This window comes from Canis lupus, chromosome 30 (genome assembly GCF_048164855.1).
Source record: "Canis lupus baileyi chromosome 30, mCanLup2.hap1, whole genome shotgun sequence".
NCBI lineage: Eukaryota > Metazoa > Chordata > Mammalia > Carnivora > Canidae > Canis > Canis lupus.
The window spans coordinates 30,137,923-30,159,314 of NC_132867.1; the positions used below are offsets into that span (position 1 = coordinate 30,137,923).

A 21,392-nucleotide genomic window follows, 5' to 3' on the forward strand; every position below is an offset into this window, starting at 1 on the left:
CACTCCCTCCACACCCCCGAAGGGGATCATCTAACACCCAGCAACCTGGAAGCCTAGACACACTCTCTTCTTTTTTAAGGTTGATGGTCATCAACATTCAGCACAGATGAGCTGTCCTGTGAGTAAAACATCAAGGTGCAAGGTTGGTGGCACTTCTGTGTCGGTTTCAGAAGAAACCTGCACGGTTTCCTGAGATTAGAGATTTACACCAAAACAAGACATAATCATGCTTTAACCCAACAGCTGCCTGTTCCGTGGTGATTACTCTGCTGATTTTGAAAGGCACGTCTAAGGCTCTATTTAGCTCTGTCTTGCTACCTGAAGCCACACCCAAACTGCCAAACATGTCACTTTTACGGACTGGGAATCCATAAATAATCACATTATGGTGAAGATAGTTTGCATTTGACTCATAATCCCGCTTCTCTTTACTATTACTCTGGAGACGACTTAATAATAAGCCTCCCACAGGGCCTCGGGTCCTTCGCACCTTGCTAACTATGGCCCCTGGGGTAATGTCCTGGCAGCGTGATCACTGATAATGGGCTGGGAGGTGCAGCTTCCACTTCCACCCAGCACAGGTGTTGGGGGCTCCCTTCTGGGGAGCCACCCCTCTCCCCAGCCCCGGGGAAGAGAGTGACACAGAGTGAAACTTGCACCATCCTCCATCTGAGCCTGTGCAGCAAGTGGCAGCTAAAGCCCCAAAACTCAAAACCAGCATTTTCCAGAACCTTTTATAAGCCCTGGTTGGCAAACTGGGGCCAGCTGCCCCCTTAGGACAGCCTGTGAATACAGATGCCTACTTGTTTACATATTGTCTATGACTGTCTTTAAAGCTACACATGGCCTCTTGGCCCTTGAAATCTTAAACAGTTACTATGTGGCCTTTTACAAAGAAAGTTGGTCCACCCCTCCTTTCACCCAATCCAAGTATTTTCTTCTTTTAAATGTTTCTTTTTTTTTCAAGATTGTATGTATTTATTTGAGAGAGACAAGAGAGAGCATGAGCAGAGGGGAGAGGCAGAGGGAGAGGGAAAAGCAGGCTCCCCACTGAGCAGGGAGCCCAATGTGAGGCTTGATCCCAGGACCCTGGGATCATGACCTGAGCTGAAGGCAGGCGCTTAACCAAACAAGCCACCCAGACACCCCTAAATCTGTTTATTTATTTTCCTTTCCTTTTTTTTTTTTTTTAATTTATTCATTCATGAGAGACACACAGAGAGAGAGGCAGAGATACAGGCAGAGGGAGAAGCAGGCTCCATGCAGGGAGCCCGACGTGCGACTCAATCCCGGGTCTCCAGGATCAGGCCCTTGGCTGAAGGCGGCGCTAAACTGCTGAGCCACCCGGGCTGCCCCTAAATCTGTTTATTTCTTTCTTTTTTCTTTTTTTAATTTGTTTATTTCTAACCACAGGAAATCTGTACAAGTCAGGAGATAGTTGTGAAAAATCCCAATGCAGAACTCTGGAATGTTTCATCTGTAGCCCAGAATCAGAAACAGGTAGATAGATGGTTTGCGTCATTTAATTCGAATCATATTTCCCAGAAGTGACCTACCAAGAAGCATCAGAAAGCTCCCAGCCCTTCCAGGAAGAAATTACAATATAAGAAGCACAACTGGTAATACTGGGGTGGGGGTGGGGGGGGTAGTAGGAGAAAAAATTATACCTACCCCTGGCAAAAGCAGCCGCCCATCACAAACTACCAACATGTTACAATATCCCAGTACTTTTTTATATGTCATATTTGGTCACACATTTTCCTTGCTCACTTCTATCCATCTTTGTTATTTTTAAGGAAATGGCATCAACAGCTCCAGTGGCTCTTTGAAAATGTTAGGAACGTCACTCAGGTTTTCAGTAAAGGCTGAGTGATCTAAGCAGGAAGATCAATAGTCTTTCTGTTAAACACTCTGGCTTTAACATCACTAGGATGTTCCATTTGGGGATACTGTGTTCACATCGTGGGAGAAAGGAAAAAAAAAAAGTGTCCTGTTAAAGAAGCAATAAGCAACCAGCCACCCCTTGCCCCTAGAAACACAAGGTAAGGTAAGAGAATGAAAATACTAGATTTCCTTTGTATTGTGTTTCCTACCCAGGAATCTTCTGTGGGGGTTCAAGAAAGACAAAACATAAAACAAAAGCATGAACTGTTAGTTGTTTTACACTCAGAACAGCACTGCATGCTGTACGAGCATTTATCGTGCAACCACAAGCCAGATTTCCTGAATTACACACAATTCCCAGTGTGCTAAAAAAACATACTTTTCTCTCTCAAAAAGCCTATCGCAATACAACCACATGAGGGCTCTGACTGCAGGAATTACATCTTCTGAGCTAATCTATCAAAAAATAAATCATTCACAAGCATCTCCCTGTGATTGAGAAGCACCTCACAACTCATCAAGGCATCCCAGTTGCCACAACAGGTCAGCTGTGGAATGATGCCCTGAATCCCAGCATCACACCCAGCAGCAGAGTCAGAGAGACGATGAACGATCTCAGACTTGAGGTCTCAGAAAAAGACAGCGTTGTCTTCATTTTCTACATTAGTTTTCCTTGGCTTATGATTCACCCCATCATTTTGAAAAGATATTCAGAGAGTGACAACGACAACAAAATCTTTCTCTGCCTATATGTTTATACATGGGGCAGACTTAGCACGGTCATGCCCTCCCTCCCACGTAACTGGGTGGTCACAATGGCCGTGCTGGACTGGAAGGGTTTCATTTACTATTTGCAACATGCTGGTGGCCAGGGAAGGGAGGCCAATTCAGATAACTGTAATGAACTTAATTTTAATAAACTGGGTGTTGAGATAGAAATATTCTTATTTTGAAAAATAAGCCTAGCTTCCCTCTCTGTGCTCTCTGCCGCCAATCCTATTGTTCTTGGGTTTTTTGTTTTTTTTTTAAGAGAGAGAGAGAGAGAGAGAGAGAGAGAGCGCACATGCACATAAGTGCACAGAGAGGGGCAAAGAGAGAGAAAATCTTAAGCAGACTCCACGCCCAGTACAGAGCCTGATGTGGGGCTCGATCTCACCCTGGAATCAAGACCTGAGCCAAAAATCAAGAGTCAGATGCTCAATGGACTGAGCCACCCAGCGCCCCAACCCTGTTCCGATACATACCAAAGGCCGCCAATTCTGGCTCCTTTTTCCACTTCCCCAGGGAGGCTGGTGGGTTTGGCCATATCACGGTGGTGTGCAAAAGCAGGTCCCCCATGCTCAGATCTGCAACCTGAAAAGCAGGGACGGGGCAAAACTTACCAGGTGGTGGTATAAACATAGAGAATTTCTCTCATTCATTCATTCATTCATTCATTCATTCATTTTGAGAATTTCATGTTTTAAAATCCAGTAGGCCAATGTCAATCTTACTTCATGTCAATCTTACTTTTTCTTTAAAAAAATCTGGTCACTTTTTTTCCACCTTTATCCCATGTCTGTCTACAAGAATTTCAAGAATAAAGTGGCAAAAGGTAGACACAGGAGCCCCCAAATCCACACCCAGTAAATCTGTCAAAACTGATCTACAAAATTGGCAAAGTTCTGTGTTCAAGCAGAGACAGTTTCCCCAAAACAGATAAATGGCCACGAATCACAGAGATCCACCCCCAGGAAACCAGGCATTTTCCATCTGTGACTTTCAATCCCCTTGGGACCAAGGTTTGCCGGGAAGCAGTGGAATGAATTATTTTTTCCTTTCCCAACTCATTCTCAAGAAGATTTCATTCCACTTTAGAAGAGGAAGAGAGAAGCCAACTGAGGAGTCTGAAGAGTGCTCTCTAAGTGTGTCGTGGGCTGAGCTCTGAGATCCGCAGGATCATGAGGTCTAGTGGCATGGCTGGGGAGGTCAAACGCTAGTCCGTCCCAGATGAGTTCTTCTGGTCGTGGAACCATCCAGACATGACTCTGCAGGTCCAGGGCTTATGTCTCCGGACAGCCATGTCTGCCTTTCTCACCGGAGTCCAGTGCCCACGTGCAAGCCCACCCACACCTCGTCCTCCTACCCACCCAGCAGCCTACTCACAGGTGGGAGGATCACCTGGTCTCCTGACCTGCTCTCGGTGCAAACATCAGAGAACAAGCCTCTGTAATGATCAGAGACCCCAGCCCCCCCCCCCCCACTGAGAAATGCCATCAACTGTCAGTAGGTTCTGCATCCACAGAAATCAAGCTCAAGGCAGCATTTCAAATCTTTAAAAACCCGGTGTTGAGCTTCTCAAGGACAACTCAAAGGTCTGGTTTATTTTGCTGCTTAGGATCTGACAGGGTTTCTAGACACAGCAGCGACCAAGCAGCCCTCCGCTGAACACAGTGCCATGTGGCATTGTTCTTCCTGAGTCACCGAGCCAGACTCTAAGGCTAGAGACGTGGCTTCAGCTGTACAAAATACAGTGGTGTTGCTGCCACTTTGGTGGCTGGGGGGTTGTCATGATAATAATTATTCTATTACTGACCTAATACTGATTCTATTAGTATAGCCAAGGGCAAAAAAAAAAAGTCATCGATCATATTAGTTTGTTTGTACTTATGAAATAACTAGCCAACCAACCTCCAGGACAGTACCAGCTAAGGGAACTAGATAGTGTCTCCTACCCATGCCCCAAGCACCCACATGGGAGTGCTTATACACAGACATCAAATTCACAACTGCCATTCCGGGCCACAGTCTTAGAGGGTATGTCTTTAAAGGTGATTACAGGTCACTAGGGCAGATGGTTGTCCAAACACTTCGTCCTCCCTCCAACATAATTCTGTATCTGCGCCCTCTGCCATGTGATTTTTCTGGCACCTTCCACTAGACCAGGTAAATCCCTGATGACTCTGGGCTTGGCCATGTGCCCTGGGCCACGGAGTTGGGCTAACGAGTTTCCACCAGCCCTCCTGAGCTGCCCCCTTCCAGCCGTGGAAAGGACATGCCTAAGCCATCCACTGCTTCTTCAGCCTGGATCCAAAAAGGCAGATAATTAGAGCACACCTGAGTCTTCTACGCTGGAGCTCACCAAGGGAAGCCAAAGTTCAGCCAGCCCACACACTTGAGTGTGAAGACAGGATGTTGAGTTGTTTGTAACATCGTAAATGTGGACTGATCCAGTCCCAGTGCACGTGGTTTCGTTCAAGTTTCCACATGGCAAATGGAATAAGCGCTGGTCAGGGCTGCCCCTTTGGCCAACGGTACCTTCCTTGGCCTTCTACTGGTTGCCTTCATAATCTTCTGCCCAAACCGCAAGACTAATTTCTACTTAGAAGTCTGGGACATCCTGCTGCACAGGACCTTCTGAGCTCTTCTCCTAAGGGAAAATGTCCTCTTTGGCCTTTGCTTCCTCCTACTCAAGCAACAGGGATGTTCTATGTGGTCCAGTCTAGCTCCCTAGGGTTTAACAGGAATAGGAGGTTGAAGGTCTGGCTTCATCACAGTGTTTGCCTTCAGGAAAGCTGGCCAATGACAGGAGCAGCCACCTCGCATCCCTGGAATGTCACCATTTCAACTGTGACTTACCTTTCCCAACAGACGTTGCTAAATGTTCTGATTCGTAACTGTTTACAAACTGTTCATAAATCCATTCTCGGTTTTTGCTGGATATTGCCATTAAAGGGGAACTAAAATGATCAAGGATCACCTTTGTGAGAACCAGGACATAACTTGCACGCCTCCAACTGTCTGCCTCCAAGTTTCCATAAGGGTTGCAATGTATGCTGCAAGCAGTTGATAGAATTGCAACTGATCCGCGCACTATTGCCCCACGTCCCATCCTCCCTTGGGTTGTGGGTTTGTGAAATCCAGCCCATTCCATCCTTTCTGCTTGGAAGATCATTATCAAAGGGAGACTGCATGGAGATGGAGTTCTTCTCCCTGAGTGATTAATCATCTTTGGCTACGATACCCCTGTTCTGCTTTGGGAGCCTTTCTTTCTTTTTCTTCTTAAAGCGTTAAAACACAATCTCTTATTGCTCTCCTTGGCGTCTTTTCCAAGCCTTTATCTTTCTGGACTTTGGATGTCCGAATATGGAGATAGGATTTACCTTCTCTTTAACACTGGTACGCAGTTCCATGTCCCTCCTTCCATCTTTTGTGCATCTCTTTTTACAAAAATCTCAGCTCACAGGAGACTATTTTGAACAGCACTCTGTCTCTTTGTTCCTCGCTGGAGAGATTTCTCACTTGATTGTCAGAATTTCATTTCAGAGGACGGGCAGTTTCACCAAAGCCATGTTCCCTTTTATAGTCCCTGACTTTTGAATCATTGTTATCTTTTTTTTTCCTAAATGCTCTGCAATCCATCGTCCACATCATCTTCCAGTCTTTAGCATAATGGTCCTTTGCTCCCAAGGTCATTAAAATCCAGAAACCAGTTTGGCATATAATGAACAATAGAATGAAATGTAATGAAAACGTTCATCTCCAAGACCCAGTAAAATACACGTCTGTCAAAGTGAAACAAACTAAAACATCGGAGGGGGAAGTGTTATGACAAATCATGTTTGCAGCACTATTCATAGCAGTCAATAAATGAGGCCAAGAGAATTGTCCAATGATAGGAATTAGGTAAATCATTGTTCAGCCACACAATGAACTATTACACAATAATTTAAAATAACATGACATTTCTTTGTCCAATATAAAAACACAAGCCATAAAATTACTTTGAAAATATAACTGTTTAAGCATAGGCAGATACCAAATTTTTAAAATCACAATAAACACCCAAACGTTAAGAGTGATAAGGTCTCTGCTTTGAGATTGGGGATGGTTTTTCTTCTTGCCTTTTTCTGTGTTTGCCCTTTCATAAGCATACCATGTTTTTCTTCTTACAAAAGTTTTTTTTTTTTTTTTTTTTTTAATTTATTAGAGAGAGAGAGAGAGAAACAGGCAGAGGGAGAAGTAGGCTCCATGCAGGGAGCCTGACACAGGACTCGATCCTGGGTCCCCAGGATCATGCCCTGGGCAGAAGGCAGTGCTAAACCTCTGAGCCACCGGGGCTGCCCTTCTTACCAAAGTTTTATAAGAAAATGAGAACTAGGGGATCCCTGCGTGGCTCAGCAGTTTAGCTCCTGCCTTCAGCCCAGGGCGTGATCCTGGAGCCTCGGGACCGAGTCCCACATCAGGCTACCTCATAGAGCCTGCTTCTTCCTCTGCCTGTGTCTCTGGCCTCTCTCTCTCTCTCTGTGTGTCTCTTATGAATAAATAAATAAATTTTTTTTAAAGAAAAGAAAATGAGAACTAAATCCAGAGTCGCAGTGTCCACCTTTCCTATACTCTTGACTGATGAAATTATCTGGCAGGTCGACTGAGAACATGCTCACACTCTGCTTGCCACACTAGTAGAAAAAATATATTATTTTAGTAGAAAATGATGCATCCTCTAGAGCACACCCTCCCAGGCCATGAGACTCCAGCCCTCCAGGCGGTTCTGAGCTCCTCTGCAACTCTCTGGAACGTGTAGGCAGCAAATGTCCTGTCAGGCACCCACCTGACAGTCTTCCTCCCACTGTGGAGAAACCAGTGTGCCTCCACTTACAAATCATGGCAGTATTTCTTCACTTCGTATACACACACCTGTGCTATTACAACCTTTCCAACAATCTGTTTCAACATCTGCCTGGCTCCCTCCTGTCATGTGAGTAAAATAAACCTCTTAATATGTGTTTGCTTTTATGTGTATAGGAGATGCCAAGAGTTTACCTCTTTCTGAAAAATTACCTTTTGGCAGTCTGAAAACTTGTTTTGTTTCCCTAAGGACATAAAAATGAGCCTGGATGGGAACCCTGTATACCTCGAAGATAAAGCTATTTTCTCTCCGCAAGACTAAACAACCAAGCTCCCCTCACCCGCTTGCCTTTAACTCTCCCCTTCACCCCGGCAGGAGTGATTTTCTTTCTGGTTGTCTCCTGCCTTTTCTCCTTTTTCTTTTTTAAAAGGCAGAAAGCAAAACCATGGAGAATATTCCAGTTGAATGTCCGGAGGGAGTGATGAATGTTATCACATATACTGTATCCATCTGATTCATCTCAGTATTATCAGAATTTTTATTCCTATAAGCTCTTCTCAATAACTCAGGCACTACTCCAAGTTCGCTCTAAGATTTTCTCAGGTGTTATCTGTTCCCGTCACTGCTTCTTCTAAGTAAGCTTTTAGGCAGATTTTTTTTTTCCCTCCAAATATTTTATTTATTCATGAGAGACACAGAGAGGGAGGCAGAGACATAGGCAGAGGGAGATGCAGGCTCCTCACAGGGAGCCTGAAGTGGGACTCGATCCCAGGACTCCAGGATCACTACCTGAGTGGAAGATGCTCAACCACTGAGCCACCCAGGTGCCCCTTAGGTAGACTTAAAAAAAAAAAAAAAAAAAAAAAAAAGATTTAGAGTCATTTGAAACTCTCATTCATTCAGCAAATATTGACTGAGCACCTACTACCTGCTGAGCATTATTCTAATCTCCAGGGACATAGCTTTGGCCTTTTATGGTGCCTACAGAAGCAGCCCAGGCTATGTTTGGAAGTTCATGCTCATACTTAACAGAACAAAACCAGAAGTCCCGAGAGGTTAGGGGTGAGACTCAGAAACAACAGTTTCTATATTAAGAAATAATTCAGCTGCGGAAGAAAATTCACCCGCAGCCTTGGATACAGGCTAAAAGTTCCACCAACAGAAGCAACAGTCTCGTAACTACTTTACTTTTAAAGGACATCTTCACAAAACAATGAAACCAACCCAGGTTCGCGGCTGGGTGACCTGAGAAGTCGGCTTTCTTACCTCTTTTTTCTCACCCGTCTGCTCAGCGATGAGTTGGTCGAACACGGCCCCAAATTCTTCATGAATTTTCTGCATTTCGTTGATATGACTTGCAACCTTGTTCATAGTCTTGATGGCCACTGGAAGAAAATAGGCAGGAAGTGAAAAAAGGCTATTTCAGGGCCCTTGTGGGGGCATGGGCTGGTGGGAGGATGGGGTGGGCAGATTCCGGGGCCCGGGGCTCACCATCCAGGTGGTAGTGTTCCTCGCTCTCTGCGTCTGTCAGAGCAAAGAGCTCCTTCAGCAGCAGTGGGTACTTGAGGATCCTCTGGATGGGCTTGATGAGGTAAGACTCCAGAGTGGCGGAGTGCTGCTGTTTCGGGTTCTGGGCATCCAAGAACGCCTTGAAAGCCGGGTCCGTCTTGGCTAGAAGAGAGAAACACAGGCTGTCAGGGTGGGACCCCTAGGGTCCCCCTCCTTGCAATCTCCCTCACTTATTCCAAGGTGCCTTTCCCCAGGTCTGAGTGGAGAATGGGTGGCAGGAGGAAGGAAGGTGGCCCCAGAGAGACAACTGGAAGGCCTGGTCTTATCTCTTCGGGGGCAAAAACAGGGATTGAGTAAAGGGATAACAGGGTCTGTGAATCCTATCCCCAGCAGTTCAGGGACTGCTCTTTATCCTCCTGTACTAAGAATGTCTTTCTATTCTGCTATTTTTAAAGACTGATTCATTGGTTTATATTCATGAGAGACACAGAGAAAGAGGCAGAGACATAGGCAGTGGGAGAAGCAGGCTCCCCGCTGAGCAGGGAGCCCGATGTGAGACTCGATCCCAGGACCCTGTGATCATGAACTGAGCCACAGGCAGATGCTCAACCACTGAGCCATGCGGGCATTCCTCTATTCTGATATTTTGACATCTGGGGCCTTAGAGACCCTGCAGACAGCCCCTCCCAAGGCCAGCCAAATCCTAGAGGTAGTAAAGGACTCACCTGGGAGCGCACCATTCATTCCAAAACCAACCAATCTGGAGCCCCCTATGCCCCTCCCTCTTGTATTGGGCTCTGTCACTTTGGGCCACCGTGCCCTTGCCCTAATTGCCTCAAGGCCAGGTCCCGGACAACCTGGGACAGCCCTGATACCCCCAGAATCCACTGAAATTACCCAAGCCTAACTCTCTTTACCCTGCCTTGCTCCTCCTTCTTGCACCAACCACAATAAAGGTGCCCGCATTCCCCCCTGGCTTCCTGACTAGCCCTGGCACTACCTGGTGTGGCCCCATGTGGCTCCTCATGCCACTTCCTCTTGGGAAACTGTGAGTAACAAACTATCTTTTCAATGGCAATTGTCCTCTGATCTGTTGGCTTCGCCCTATCTGAATAATCAGAAAGCCTACATTTTACCCTGGTTTTCTCAGTCTTTCAAGCCTTTCATTGCCAGTAGAGCCTTTCTTTTTGAGAAAGGGGGGGGGGACCCAGAAGCAGCAGACCTCTGCAGCTCTAAGAAGTGGAGCAGGGCTGGGTCTCCCACAGTGAACGCCTTTTAAGATCTGTTCTATGTTAATTCAGTGCTACCTGCTATTAGCATCTGTAGGGCAGGCTCTCCTGCCCAGGACTGGGGAGTTCTCTCAGAGGGAAACGTACATCTGACCTCATATAACTCAGGGAATGCTTTCCTCACCAGCCTGGTTTTTATCTGTGTCCCAGCTGGGCTGAAAATCAGCCCTGGGGAGCTGTGGGTACCCACCAGTGCATAATTAGGAAGACAAGGCTAATTAATGCCTTCCAGGTGCAAAGAAATGGTAGAGAGGGAAAAAGGAGTCAGTGCAAAAAATGGGGGGAAAAAGACATCATATCAAAGTGACTTAACAGTGGGCATACGTTTTCTAAAACACTTCTGACCAAAAATGTACTTCTATTTCCAGTGATGAGCAGCGTGAGCCAAGACTAGAAGATGTTGTAAAAGGACATCATGAATTGTAAAATGATTATTCTAGCTTTAAAAGAGCAACCACGTGACGGTGGCTTCAGAAAGACCACAATCTTTTCATCCCTGTTAAGCCCCATTACGAGAAATCAGACTCCAGGGGTTCAGCCACCATTTCTTCTCCTTTCAAAGAACAAATCTGAAGAGAAAGGACACCGGGAATGAATGGTGCATGTGTCAGGGAAGCCAGGCGCAGCCCAGTGCTGATACATGTGAAAGCTCTGGCTTCCATGGGATATCCCGAATATAGGCCCACATCTACAAGGGGCACAGAAATCCTTCCACAATCTGCAAGCCCCAAAATATGGCCATGGGCATTTAATCCATCAGCTGCATTTCATGTCAGAACAAAACAGGGCATTGTTCTCAGCTCCTTGTGAGCCAAAGGAGTGTCACTCCCAACTGGCTGAGCTGTGAGCCTGTTAAGAGTCAAAGACAAGTAGTTTCTGCTCTCAAAGGCTTCTCTTCACCCTGTTGGCACATCTGGTCATTTTTTTTTTTTTTTTTTTTTAGATTTTTAAAATTTATTTATTCATGAAAGACACAGAGAGAGAGAGGCAGAGATACAGGCAGAGCCACCCAGGCGTCCCGGCACATCTGGTCATTAGAAAAATGTAGGTCATACCTACCTAATGTTTTAAGGGATTGTTTTGAAAGATGCGATAGTATTTTTCAGGTGCAAAAAAGCAATGGCATTGAATTAAGAAAAACCTACAGGGGCAGAATTTCATCTAATTGAGTGATTGAAAACAACACAAGTTGCTCTAAGGACTGTAAAGTGTATATGATTTTACAGTAGCACAAAGTGCTCTAAAATTGTTACATTAACAATCACGTAACAGGCAGCATTCAGTTAAAGTTTAAAAAGAAATACATATAGGATGCAGAATGGTATGACCAGTAGAGCACATGTGAAGATACAGTCTAGGCCAGACAACATGACACGGAGATTGCCAGCTGCCCTTGAAATTTCTACGCCGAGGTAGATACCGTTGCGAGAACTATCTCTGCCATTAAGTATGTCATTATCTGGGGCAGGCTCTTCTGTTATCCAGAGACCTGGCATTGTACTAATATTTCCTATAATAGGTTTTAAATTAAGCTCATTCTCTCTAGCAGGAAAGCATAACATGTGTAAATTATTTACCTATTCAGGGACTTGACCAGCAGCTGTGCACATGACAGCCACAGGGAAGTGTTAAGAAGGAGAAGGCTGATTTCCAGAGATTCTCTGCAATCAAACTTTCTACTGGTCATACTTTTTTCCCCTGGGAGATTTTGCTGTAATCCTTTTACCTATCACCAACACTGCATGCTGAACTAGGGAAGCAAAACAGCTTTCTGGAGACTCTCAGAATGATCCATCATCTTCCCAAGACACTGGGGAGAAGGAGTCTGCCAATATGAAAACTCCACTCACTCTGTTCTATGCAAAATATAATTGCAATTTGAGTGATCCTCGTGAACAACTGAAACAACTTTATTAGTGCTGGGAGTTGGCTATCGTCACACACCTAGGAACAAAAACGGGTGAGGGAAAGATGGAATGCCACCAAAAAGTATATGATGTGTGTGGTGTTATAAGGAAGTGAGTAAAAACTAGGAATAAAGCAGGGGATTTCTAAAGTCCCTCTGTTTTGCATAACTGCAAAACGACCCCTGAATTCTGGCCCAAAATAGCTGAGTCAAAACTGGCGTTAAAAGAAGACTAACAGGGCAGCCCTGGTGGCGCAGTGGTTTGGCGCTGCCTGCAGTCTGGGGTGTGATCCTGGAGACCCGGGATCGAGTCCCACGTCGGGCTCCCTGCATGGAGCCTGCTTCTCCCTCTGCCTGTGTCTCTGCCTCTCTCTCTGTCTATGAATAAATAAATAAAATCTTAAAAAAAAAATAAAATATTAAAAAAAAAATAAGAAGACTGACAAGGGGCACTTGGGTACTTAGTCAGTACTTAGTCAGTTAGGTGTCTGCCTTTGGCTCAGGTCATCATCCCAGGGTCTTGGGATGGAGCCCTGCTCCATGGGGAAGTCTCCTTTTCCCTCTCCTTCTGCCCTTCCCCCTGTTTGTGTGCTCTCTCAAATAAGTAAGTAAGTAAGTAAGTAAGTAAATAAATAAATAAATAAATAAATAAATAAATAAATAAATAAAATCTTTACATAAATAAAGAAGAAAACTAACAAGGTGGTTAGTTCAAGATATCAGGGCACCTGGCTGGCCCAGTTAGCAGAATGTAAGACTCTGGATCTTGAGGGTTGTGAGTTTGAGCCCCAGGTTGGGCATAGAGTTCACTTAAGAAAACAAACCCACCAAACAGTCATGCATTTCACTTCTCAGTACCCTTATTTGTGGAACATCCACCTAGCACATCAATAGCTCTTGGATTACTGTCCAAACGCCCCCAACCACCGAATCTGCAATGGATATGCCCACCTGCCACCCAGTCCTCACGTGCCTACCTTTCACCAGGACCTTGGGGACCTTCGTGTGGCTGGCGCAGAAGGCACTGTAGAGCTTGAAACGGTCGGCGTAATACAGAAAGGATCCCCCCAGGGAGAAGAGCACTTTCTGGATAAAACGAGAAAAACCTCAATGAGAGTTCATGTTCACTCTCATCTGGAAATAACAGCAGGACACAGAGGGAGTTCACACCTGCCCGACCCTCCCCACAAATCAGCACCATTCACACCTGTCACCGACGGCCTGAAACTGCCTATTGGAAAGGGCGAAGGCTTATGTGTTCATGTACTAGTACCCGAGCTGGCCTTCTCACTAATTACTCGGGAGATGTCACTGCTTCTCCAGCCTTGATCTTTAAATGACCCAGCTGGGATGTGTGAATGTTAATGAGAAAATACTGATGGCATTTTGGAAAAGGCAGAAAATTCCTGAAATTTCTCATCAGCTCCTGTTGGGAGGTAGAAGTGACACACCAAATAGAAGCAGAAAATGCATACACCCCCAAAATAGAAGACACACATCCCTGGTCACTAACCCCACCCTCTCCAATACCGCTCCCTCTTCTAGCACGGTGCAGGTGAGAATGCAAGAAGCACGCCTCCCTCTGGAGTTAGATGGGTATCCCATCCCAGGCCACACTTTCTGTCTCAAAAGGATCAAAACTGGGTGAAAGGCTTCCTTATTAGAATTTAGTACACTGAGGGTGTTTTGATGGCTCTGTCAGTTGAGTGGCTGACTCTTGATATTGGCTTAGGTCACGATCTCAGGGTCCTGGGATCAAGTCATACACTGGGCTCAGTATGTACCACTCAGTACAGAGTCTACTTGAGATTCTCTCTCTCCCTCTCCCTCTAACCCTGCTCATGTGTGCTCTCTAAAATAAATAAATGAATTTTTTTAAAAAAAGAATTTGATATGCCTAAACATATTTCGTATCCTATACATTTTATATACATACATATTCTATAAATATACACATACACACATATGTATATACACAAATATATATGTAACAAGTCTCAGAAAAATATCTTCACGTTGATCTAGTCTTGTTCAAAGAGACAGAAAGAAAGACAAAGACTGATTAATTCAGGCTTAGAATTAAAAGTGAAGTTCCAAGCAAAAAAAAAAAAAAAGTTTTGGATTTCAATGTGTAATTTATGAACAACACACAGAATTCTGATAGACTGTCTAGTAACAACAAAAAGTTCATTTTGAACCACCCAGAATGGGCAATTAGAGACTACATTAGTTTTTTGCACGTTCTACTTTTTCCTCCTCTCCTTTTCAAGTCCCACACCTCCTCCCAACCTCACCACCTGTGCTGAGAAGGTCCCAGCAGGGACAGTCGGACTCCGTAGGTGCAGTTATCCTTTGAGACGCACTCAATAATTAAACAAGAAAAGATGTGGGAGACAAATGTAACCCCTTATATTAACCATATGAAGTCATTCATTTGTTTAGCTTACTACCTACTTAGGGCTTACCAATAGGCAGCCACAGATAAAAGAGTAAGGTATTCATTTATTCTTCCGGACATAAAAAATGATCTCAGGGCACAATGTGTGCACAAGTACGAGTGGTTTATATGCAAAGACTCAATTTCCTCAAAGTTGCCCTTCTGGAGGATGTCATAGAGCCTTTCACTGGCTGATGGACATCGCAAATTTCCAAGGGGATATTTTATCAAAATTTGTCTGACCTCAGAACTATTTTTTTCTAATACTGCCTTAGGACTTGTGTTCTATGCAACACAGTTTGAATATTTTAACAGGTTTTTATATTTTTGGCCAAATATACAATCAGGATTTAAGCCAAGGAGCAATGGTGCAACCAACAGCAATAGTTTGGGGAGAAAATGCAGACAATCCAGAAGCCAACTGAAAGGTGCTAGAACAAATATTCGGTATCTATCATTTGTTTTGCCTTATGGACAGAATGGAGATTCTCAGGTGTTGCCATCAACCAGTACAGTGAAGGTCAGGGAAGAGAGTCCCACTTGAATGGAATTTAGAACAGCAATCGTTTAGAAACAGCTCACTAAAATAATCCATGCACCAATCCCTCCTAGAATAACTCTGCTCCTAATGCAGCCATGTCCACATCATAGTCCTGTCCATCTAACTCTCCTCAAGTGATTAACTGACCCTAGCCCCACAGCAAGAGACTGCTAGGTGACTAGAATCAATGTTAGATGTCTTAGAGTTAAATCAAATGTTTTGGGGGTGCCTGGGTGGCTCAGTTGGTTAAGCATCTGCCTTCAGCTCAGGTCATGATCCTGGGATTGAGCCCCAAGTTCAGGCTCCTTGCTCAGCGGGGAGTCTGCTTATGTCTCCCTCTGCCCCTCCCCCTGCTTCTGCGTGCTCTCTCTTTCAAATGAATAAAATCTTTAAAAAAGCAAAACAAGTGTTTTAAGGAATGTCTGTATCCATTTTTATTATGATCCTCCCTAGGTTGATCAGAAGCAAGTCTGATCAACTAACAAATTACTGGCCCTTGTCATGAGTTCTATCTTAATGAATGTACTAATTTAGAAAATACAAATGAACGAACACAAACCAACTGTCATTGCAAATGGAGAGCATAACCACCTTGAAGATAAAGAGGGGAAAAAACTAACTCAACCAAGCAGCACTTGAACACACAAAAAATGAACTGCATGTAGTAATTAGGGGTAAAGGGCTATTATGCCTGCAACTAAATTCTTCAATAGTTCAAAGAAAAAAAATTACACACATGTTGTCATACACACACACACACACACACACACACACACACACACACCAGAGACAGGAAGATAAAGAATAAAGCAAGGGTGGCCAAATGTTCACATTTGGGAAATCTGGGTAAAGGATATCCAGAAATTCTTCAGACTATTCTTGCAAACTTTCCCTAAGTCTCAAATTATATCCAAATAAAAATATATAAGTATATATAAATACATGTTCATACACCAACTGTATGAATATTATGTATATACTGAGTACCTCCTGTTGCAGAGAGGCAGTGACCCAAAAAAACATATATATAAAGAGCAGCCTTCATCCCAGTCCCTAAATGTGTTTGCTAACATCACTCAGCCAGACTTCTGCAAGCTCTAGAAGAAGTCAAAGTATGTGAGGGCTCTGCATACATAGACAACTGAACCTTAGTTCAACACAATTGCAAATTTAATACAGTGGAAGAGGACAGAAGAATAGGCATTTCAGCAAACAGCACTAGAAAAATCAGATATTCGTATGGAAGAAAGCAGACTGATTCCTACATCACACCATACCAAATTTAATTCGCAACAGATCAAAGACTGAAATGCCCATGGCCAAACTACAAAGCTTCTGGGAGAGAACAGGAGAAAAATTGCTATGACCTAGGTTTAGGCAAAAGTTTCACAGACATGACACCAAAGGTATGACCCAAAAAAGACACGATTTGAAAAACTGGACTTCATCAAAATTCAAAATTTTAGATCTTTGAGAGACATTGTACAAGATGAAAATATTTACAAGTCCTGGTTCCAGTAAAGGACTTATATTCAGAATATAGAAAGAACTCTTAAGTCTCATAGCAAGAAACCAACCAACCAATAAAGTCGATGGGCAAATGATCTGAACAGATGCTTCATCAAAGAGGATGTATTAAAGGCAAATTAGTACATAAGAAGATGCTCACTGTCACATCATAAGGGACATGACAATGAAAACCACAAGGAGGTGCCACTACATGCCTATTAGAATGGCTACAACTATAAAAAGGGACCATGACCTCCTCGTGAAGGTGAGGACAATGTACAGTGGTATAACCATGCGATCCAACCCTTCCACTCCCAGGTATTTGGCCAAAAGAAAGCAGACATCCATACTAGCATTTACACACAAATTTTCATAGCAGCTTTACTCATAATTGCTCCAAATTGGTAACAGCCCAAGTGCCCAGGAAAGGTGAAAGAGCAAAAAAGCATACTATACCCATAAAGTGGGACACCCCTGAGCGACATATCGATACACGTAGCCAAGTGGATGGAATGTAACGTGATTATACCAAATAAAGGATGCCATGTCAAAAAAAAAAAAAAAGAGTATATGCTGCTTGATTCCACTTATGTAAAATTCCAGAATGCAAACCAATCTAACTAACCTATGGTATCAAAGAGCTCGTTTGCCTGTGGCTGACAGGCAGTAAGAGGCGGGAGAGAAGAATCACAAAAAAGCAGGGAAAAACATACTAGAGCTGCTGATTCTGCTCATTCTCCTGATTGTGGCGATGGTTCCACAGGTGTATACATACGGCAAGATTCATCCAATTGTACAATGTGACCAGATGTGGCGTAGTGTATGTCAATTACATCTGAATTAATCTGCTGTGTGTGTGTGTGTGTGTTTTTTAAAGTATGCAAGAGTGACATCGAAGCCAACACCACTGTGCGTGAATCGAGCTCTGTCGGTTGGAGGTACAGCACAGGAAGTGTCTGTAATACAGGAGAGCCAGCCGAGGAGGAGGAGGAAGCTGTGAGCATCCTCACTGAGGTCCTAGTCATAAATCCTCATTAAAGCTATGAGGACACTATGTGCTGTAAGACTTTCTTCCTCCTGGATAATAAGCATTTCCATTAAGCAAAGGTTTTCAGAACATGATAAATTAATTTGTTTACTGGGAAACTATGGGTGCTAGTCTCATTTGCTAATAGCAAGTCTTAAAGGGCCCCACGTCACCAGAACAGAAGGTCAAGGTTGGTCTACCTTCCCAAGCAGAAGCCAAAAGAGGCATTAGTTTCATACAAGTTGATGGCATTTGTGTCACCTCACCCAGACAAGGTTCCCCTCTAAGCATCCCTTCAGGAACTGACCCCACCAGACATCCAATGGAGACTCAACTCCACGAGCACAAGCACGTACCAAAAAGAGCATATGCCTCCTGCCATGTGTTATCAAGAGGTTCAACTGACCTACAGAGTAACCTGCCCATGACATGAGGAGGCAGCCTGACATCATCTGAGGATGAGACTTACCTTGAATTGATCAACTTTCTCAAGCTTTTCCAAATCAGGTACCAGTCTCACTCCATCTTCTAGAGTTTTAAGAAATTCTACTTGAAACTCTACCATTTCGGTTAGATTTCCAAAGAGCACATCAAGCTGGAAAATGGAGAAGAATTTAAGCCACCCCATATTTCATCAGTGTTCAGAAACTTTATTGGCTTCCAATTTCAAAGTCTTTCTATCAATACTCATCAATTAAGATAATGAGCCTACCATGGTGGGGGAGGCCCCTCCTTACTCTCTGGTTGCAAGCCAAGAGCATAACACACATTTTATTTATTACAATTAAGCAAATTCAAAATGTTTTTAGTATTGCAAATGTGCCTCACTTCTTTCTCTTCACCATGTCAAGCTGCGACCCTCACAAAGTTAAGACAATTTCCACCATACCTCATCTTGGGTGAGGAAAGTTTCTTTTTGAAGAGGTTTTAGGTATCTCTCCATGAGACAGTTTAAGTCCTAAGGGTTGAAAGGATATTTCATTAGCACATCTAACAGTCTAGAAGGAAGCTAAAGGGGAAAGTAACAGATTATGTCCCAAATGCTAACATTACAGTGTTTGGGTCATTAAGTTCATTTAAAGCAGGAGTAAGCCAATCTTTTCAGTAATATTTTAGACTCTGCAGGCCATGTGGCCTCTGTCACAACCATGTTAAATCTATTGCTGTACCAGGAAAGCCGCTTCCAGTTACGGCAGCACAGACAACACGTAAATGAGTGTGTGTGTGGCTGTGTTCCAATAAAACTGTCAAAACAAGCAGAGGGCTGGATTTGGCCTGAGGGCCATAATTTGCTGACCCCTAAGTTAAAAGACTAAAATAGATCATTAATAACAGATCACACTGCTGTGACATATAACTAAATTATACAGTTACAGGAATAGATGATTAATACAGTTATAGGAATGCATTACAACATGTGTATTGTAATATATGTATAATGCATGTATTATGAGTTATATGTACTATATAGACATTATGAATTATATAGGAATAAATGACATAGTTACAGGGATAACTAGATGAACACAAGTGAGAATAATAAGAAAACAGATACCCTTCTGTCTAGACTCAAATTAGATACTGAAAATAATACCTTAAAATTTTTTAAAAACTAAATTCCATTTTAGTATTAGGTCAACAACAGATTTAGAAAAGTCAGAGGGCTCACTGAATATTCACCATCCTCTCCTTTGTTGATCAATGACAAATGTCAATGAATTGCCCTAAGAATTGATGTGCTTCCTTAACATGCAGGAGATCTGAATGTTCAGAGGAAAGGCCAGATTCCACAGGAGACCAAACACAGTGTTAAACCCACAAAGCCCCTCCTTCAAGAACGAGGGGGGGAGGGTAGACCAGCAAGACGTACTTTCACGTAGGTGCGCTCTGTCTCCAGGAGCTCACAGATCACTTTGCGCAGCTTGTCAGCGTCCGTGAGCTGCCTCATGGTGGCCAGCTGAGGCCCGGTGGCGTCCTGAGGAGGTGGGCTTGGGTCAGAGGGGTTCATCTCATGCAGACTGCGGCAAAATGCGGCCACCTGTTCCGTGCTCTTCGGAGCACAGTTGAAAAGGCAAAGCAGAGGAAGTTACCTCTCACAAGAGAGACCTGTCTGACAGCTGTTCTGCCTAAAGGTGTCCTTCCCAGTTAATGAACTGCCACACACACAAATTACATCTCTCCTTTCCCCAGACAGCTCTACACATGTAAGAGCTCACTGAACACTCAGAAAAACCATAACAACAATTGCTAACAGATTCTGAGTGTTCACTACATGCCAGGCACTTGTCTGATGTATTTATTCTTCCCACATGGTAAGTTAAGGGCTATTAGCATTCCTATGAAACAGCTGAGACAAAGGAGGCCCAGAGAGGTTAAGTAACTCATCGGAAATTGCACAGCTCTTGCACAGCTCGAAAATGGCAGAGCTGGGATTTGAACCAGGCAGTGTGGATCAAAGCCTGTGTTCATAACTACTCTGCAAGAAGCTTACAAATAAGCAGACGGAGAGATGGAAAAATTAAACTCAATTCACTCCAAAGACAAGGCTAATTATCATAGCCCCCACTTAAGTAAACTATACTTTGCAATACTGGAAGATGATTTTATAAGCTAAGATTCTTTCTGGCTCTGTTAAAAATTAGACCTAAGGTAACTTTCTAGATAATGATGGATACTCATATATTTTAAGGGAAGAAAGGGAAAAGTTTCTGTCTCTCCAGCTTCCCCAAGCAGAAAAATACCTCCTCTTTCGAAATAAAGGCTGTGGAGCCCTGAATAAGGCTTCAGTGGGGGAGCTCAGCCTCCACCTAATCTCTGTCCAGGATGATTCAGGTAGAAGTTTAGGGTTCTAGGATTCTAAAATTCAAACTTCAAGTTATGCAAAACAATTCTCCAAAGCATGGGTGGTAGGCGGGGTGCTAAAAACCGAGTGGAATTAGTACTTGGCCACCTGGGCTGCATATAGCAATCACCTGGGGAGCATGCCCAGCGCACCCTCCAGATCAATTCAATCAGGACCTCCAGGAAGAGATGAGCCAGCGTATTGTTTAAAGCTCCTGATGGAATGCCTCCAGAAGCTATTTTGTAGCACAAAATCTAGTTTATTAATATTTGTCCAAATGTACCACTCTATAAATGTTTGCTAGATATCTCCTTGAAGGCAGGCTGTCTGCTCCTCCTCCTCTCCCTGGCTTCCAATGTCTAATTCATCCCTAGGCACAGAGTATTCCCAGCAAACACGGGTGCAGATAAAGAAGTACTTCTTCTTTCACCCACCCACCCAGGAAGAACATAAGAATATCCTCCCAGAGCTGGAAGTCAAGGCTGGCATTTGGTGCAGAGCACAGAAGCTAAAACCAAAGGTACTCCATGGAGGCAACCCCTTACACACAAAGGAAGAAGGCAGCCAACATTAGCATGCCTTCCCCTCACCGGCATAACCCAGAGGGAAAGGAGCATAGAATAAAGGCGTACAAGGACAGGGGAAGTCAGAACCTAACAAGGATGCATTCATGATAATGCCATGACAGCAAAGAGGAAAGCCAGGACCAAATCCACATGATTATTATTTCTGTGTGTGTTTTAAAGATTTATTTATTTATTTGGGGGGAAGGGGCAGAGGAGGGGAAAGAGTCTCCTCAGGCAGCACAGAGCCTGACGTAGGGCTCAATCCCAGGGCCCT

General features: G+C 43.9%; 1 protein-coding gene across 10 annotated transcripts in view; it reads right to left on the bottom strand.

Moving 5' to 3' along the window:
• Positions 1–21,392, bottom strand: part of TIAM1 (TIAM Rac1 associated GEF 1) — a 388,153-nt gene that overhangs the window by 12,207 nt on the left and 354,554 nt on the right. For all 10 annotated transcript variants that reach the window (XM_072806723.1, XM_072806716.1, XM_072806719.1 and 7 more), the window contains 7 exons: positions 19,581–19,760; positions 18,600–18,668; positions 18,180–18,305; positions 13,174–13,282; positions 8,984–9,163; positions 8,759–8,877; positions 3,129–3,237 (listed from right to left, as the gene is read on the bottom strand). In XM_072806723.1, coding sequence (XP_072662824.1) covers positions 3,129–3,237; positions 8,759–8,877; positions 8,984–9,163; positions 13,174–13,282; positions 18,180–18,305; positions 18,600–18,668; positions 19,581–19,760 — 892 coding nt within the window. The remainder of the gene's footprint in view (positions 1–3,128; positions 3,238–8,758; positions 8,878–8,983; positions 9,164–13,173; positions 13,283–18,179; positions 18,306–18,599; positions 18,669–19,580; positions 19,761–21,392) is intronic.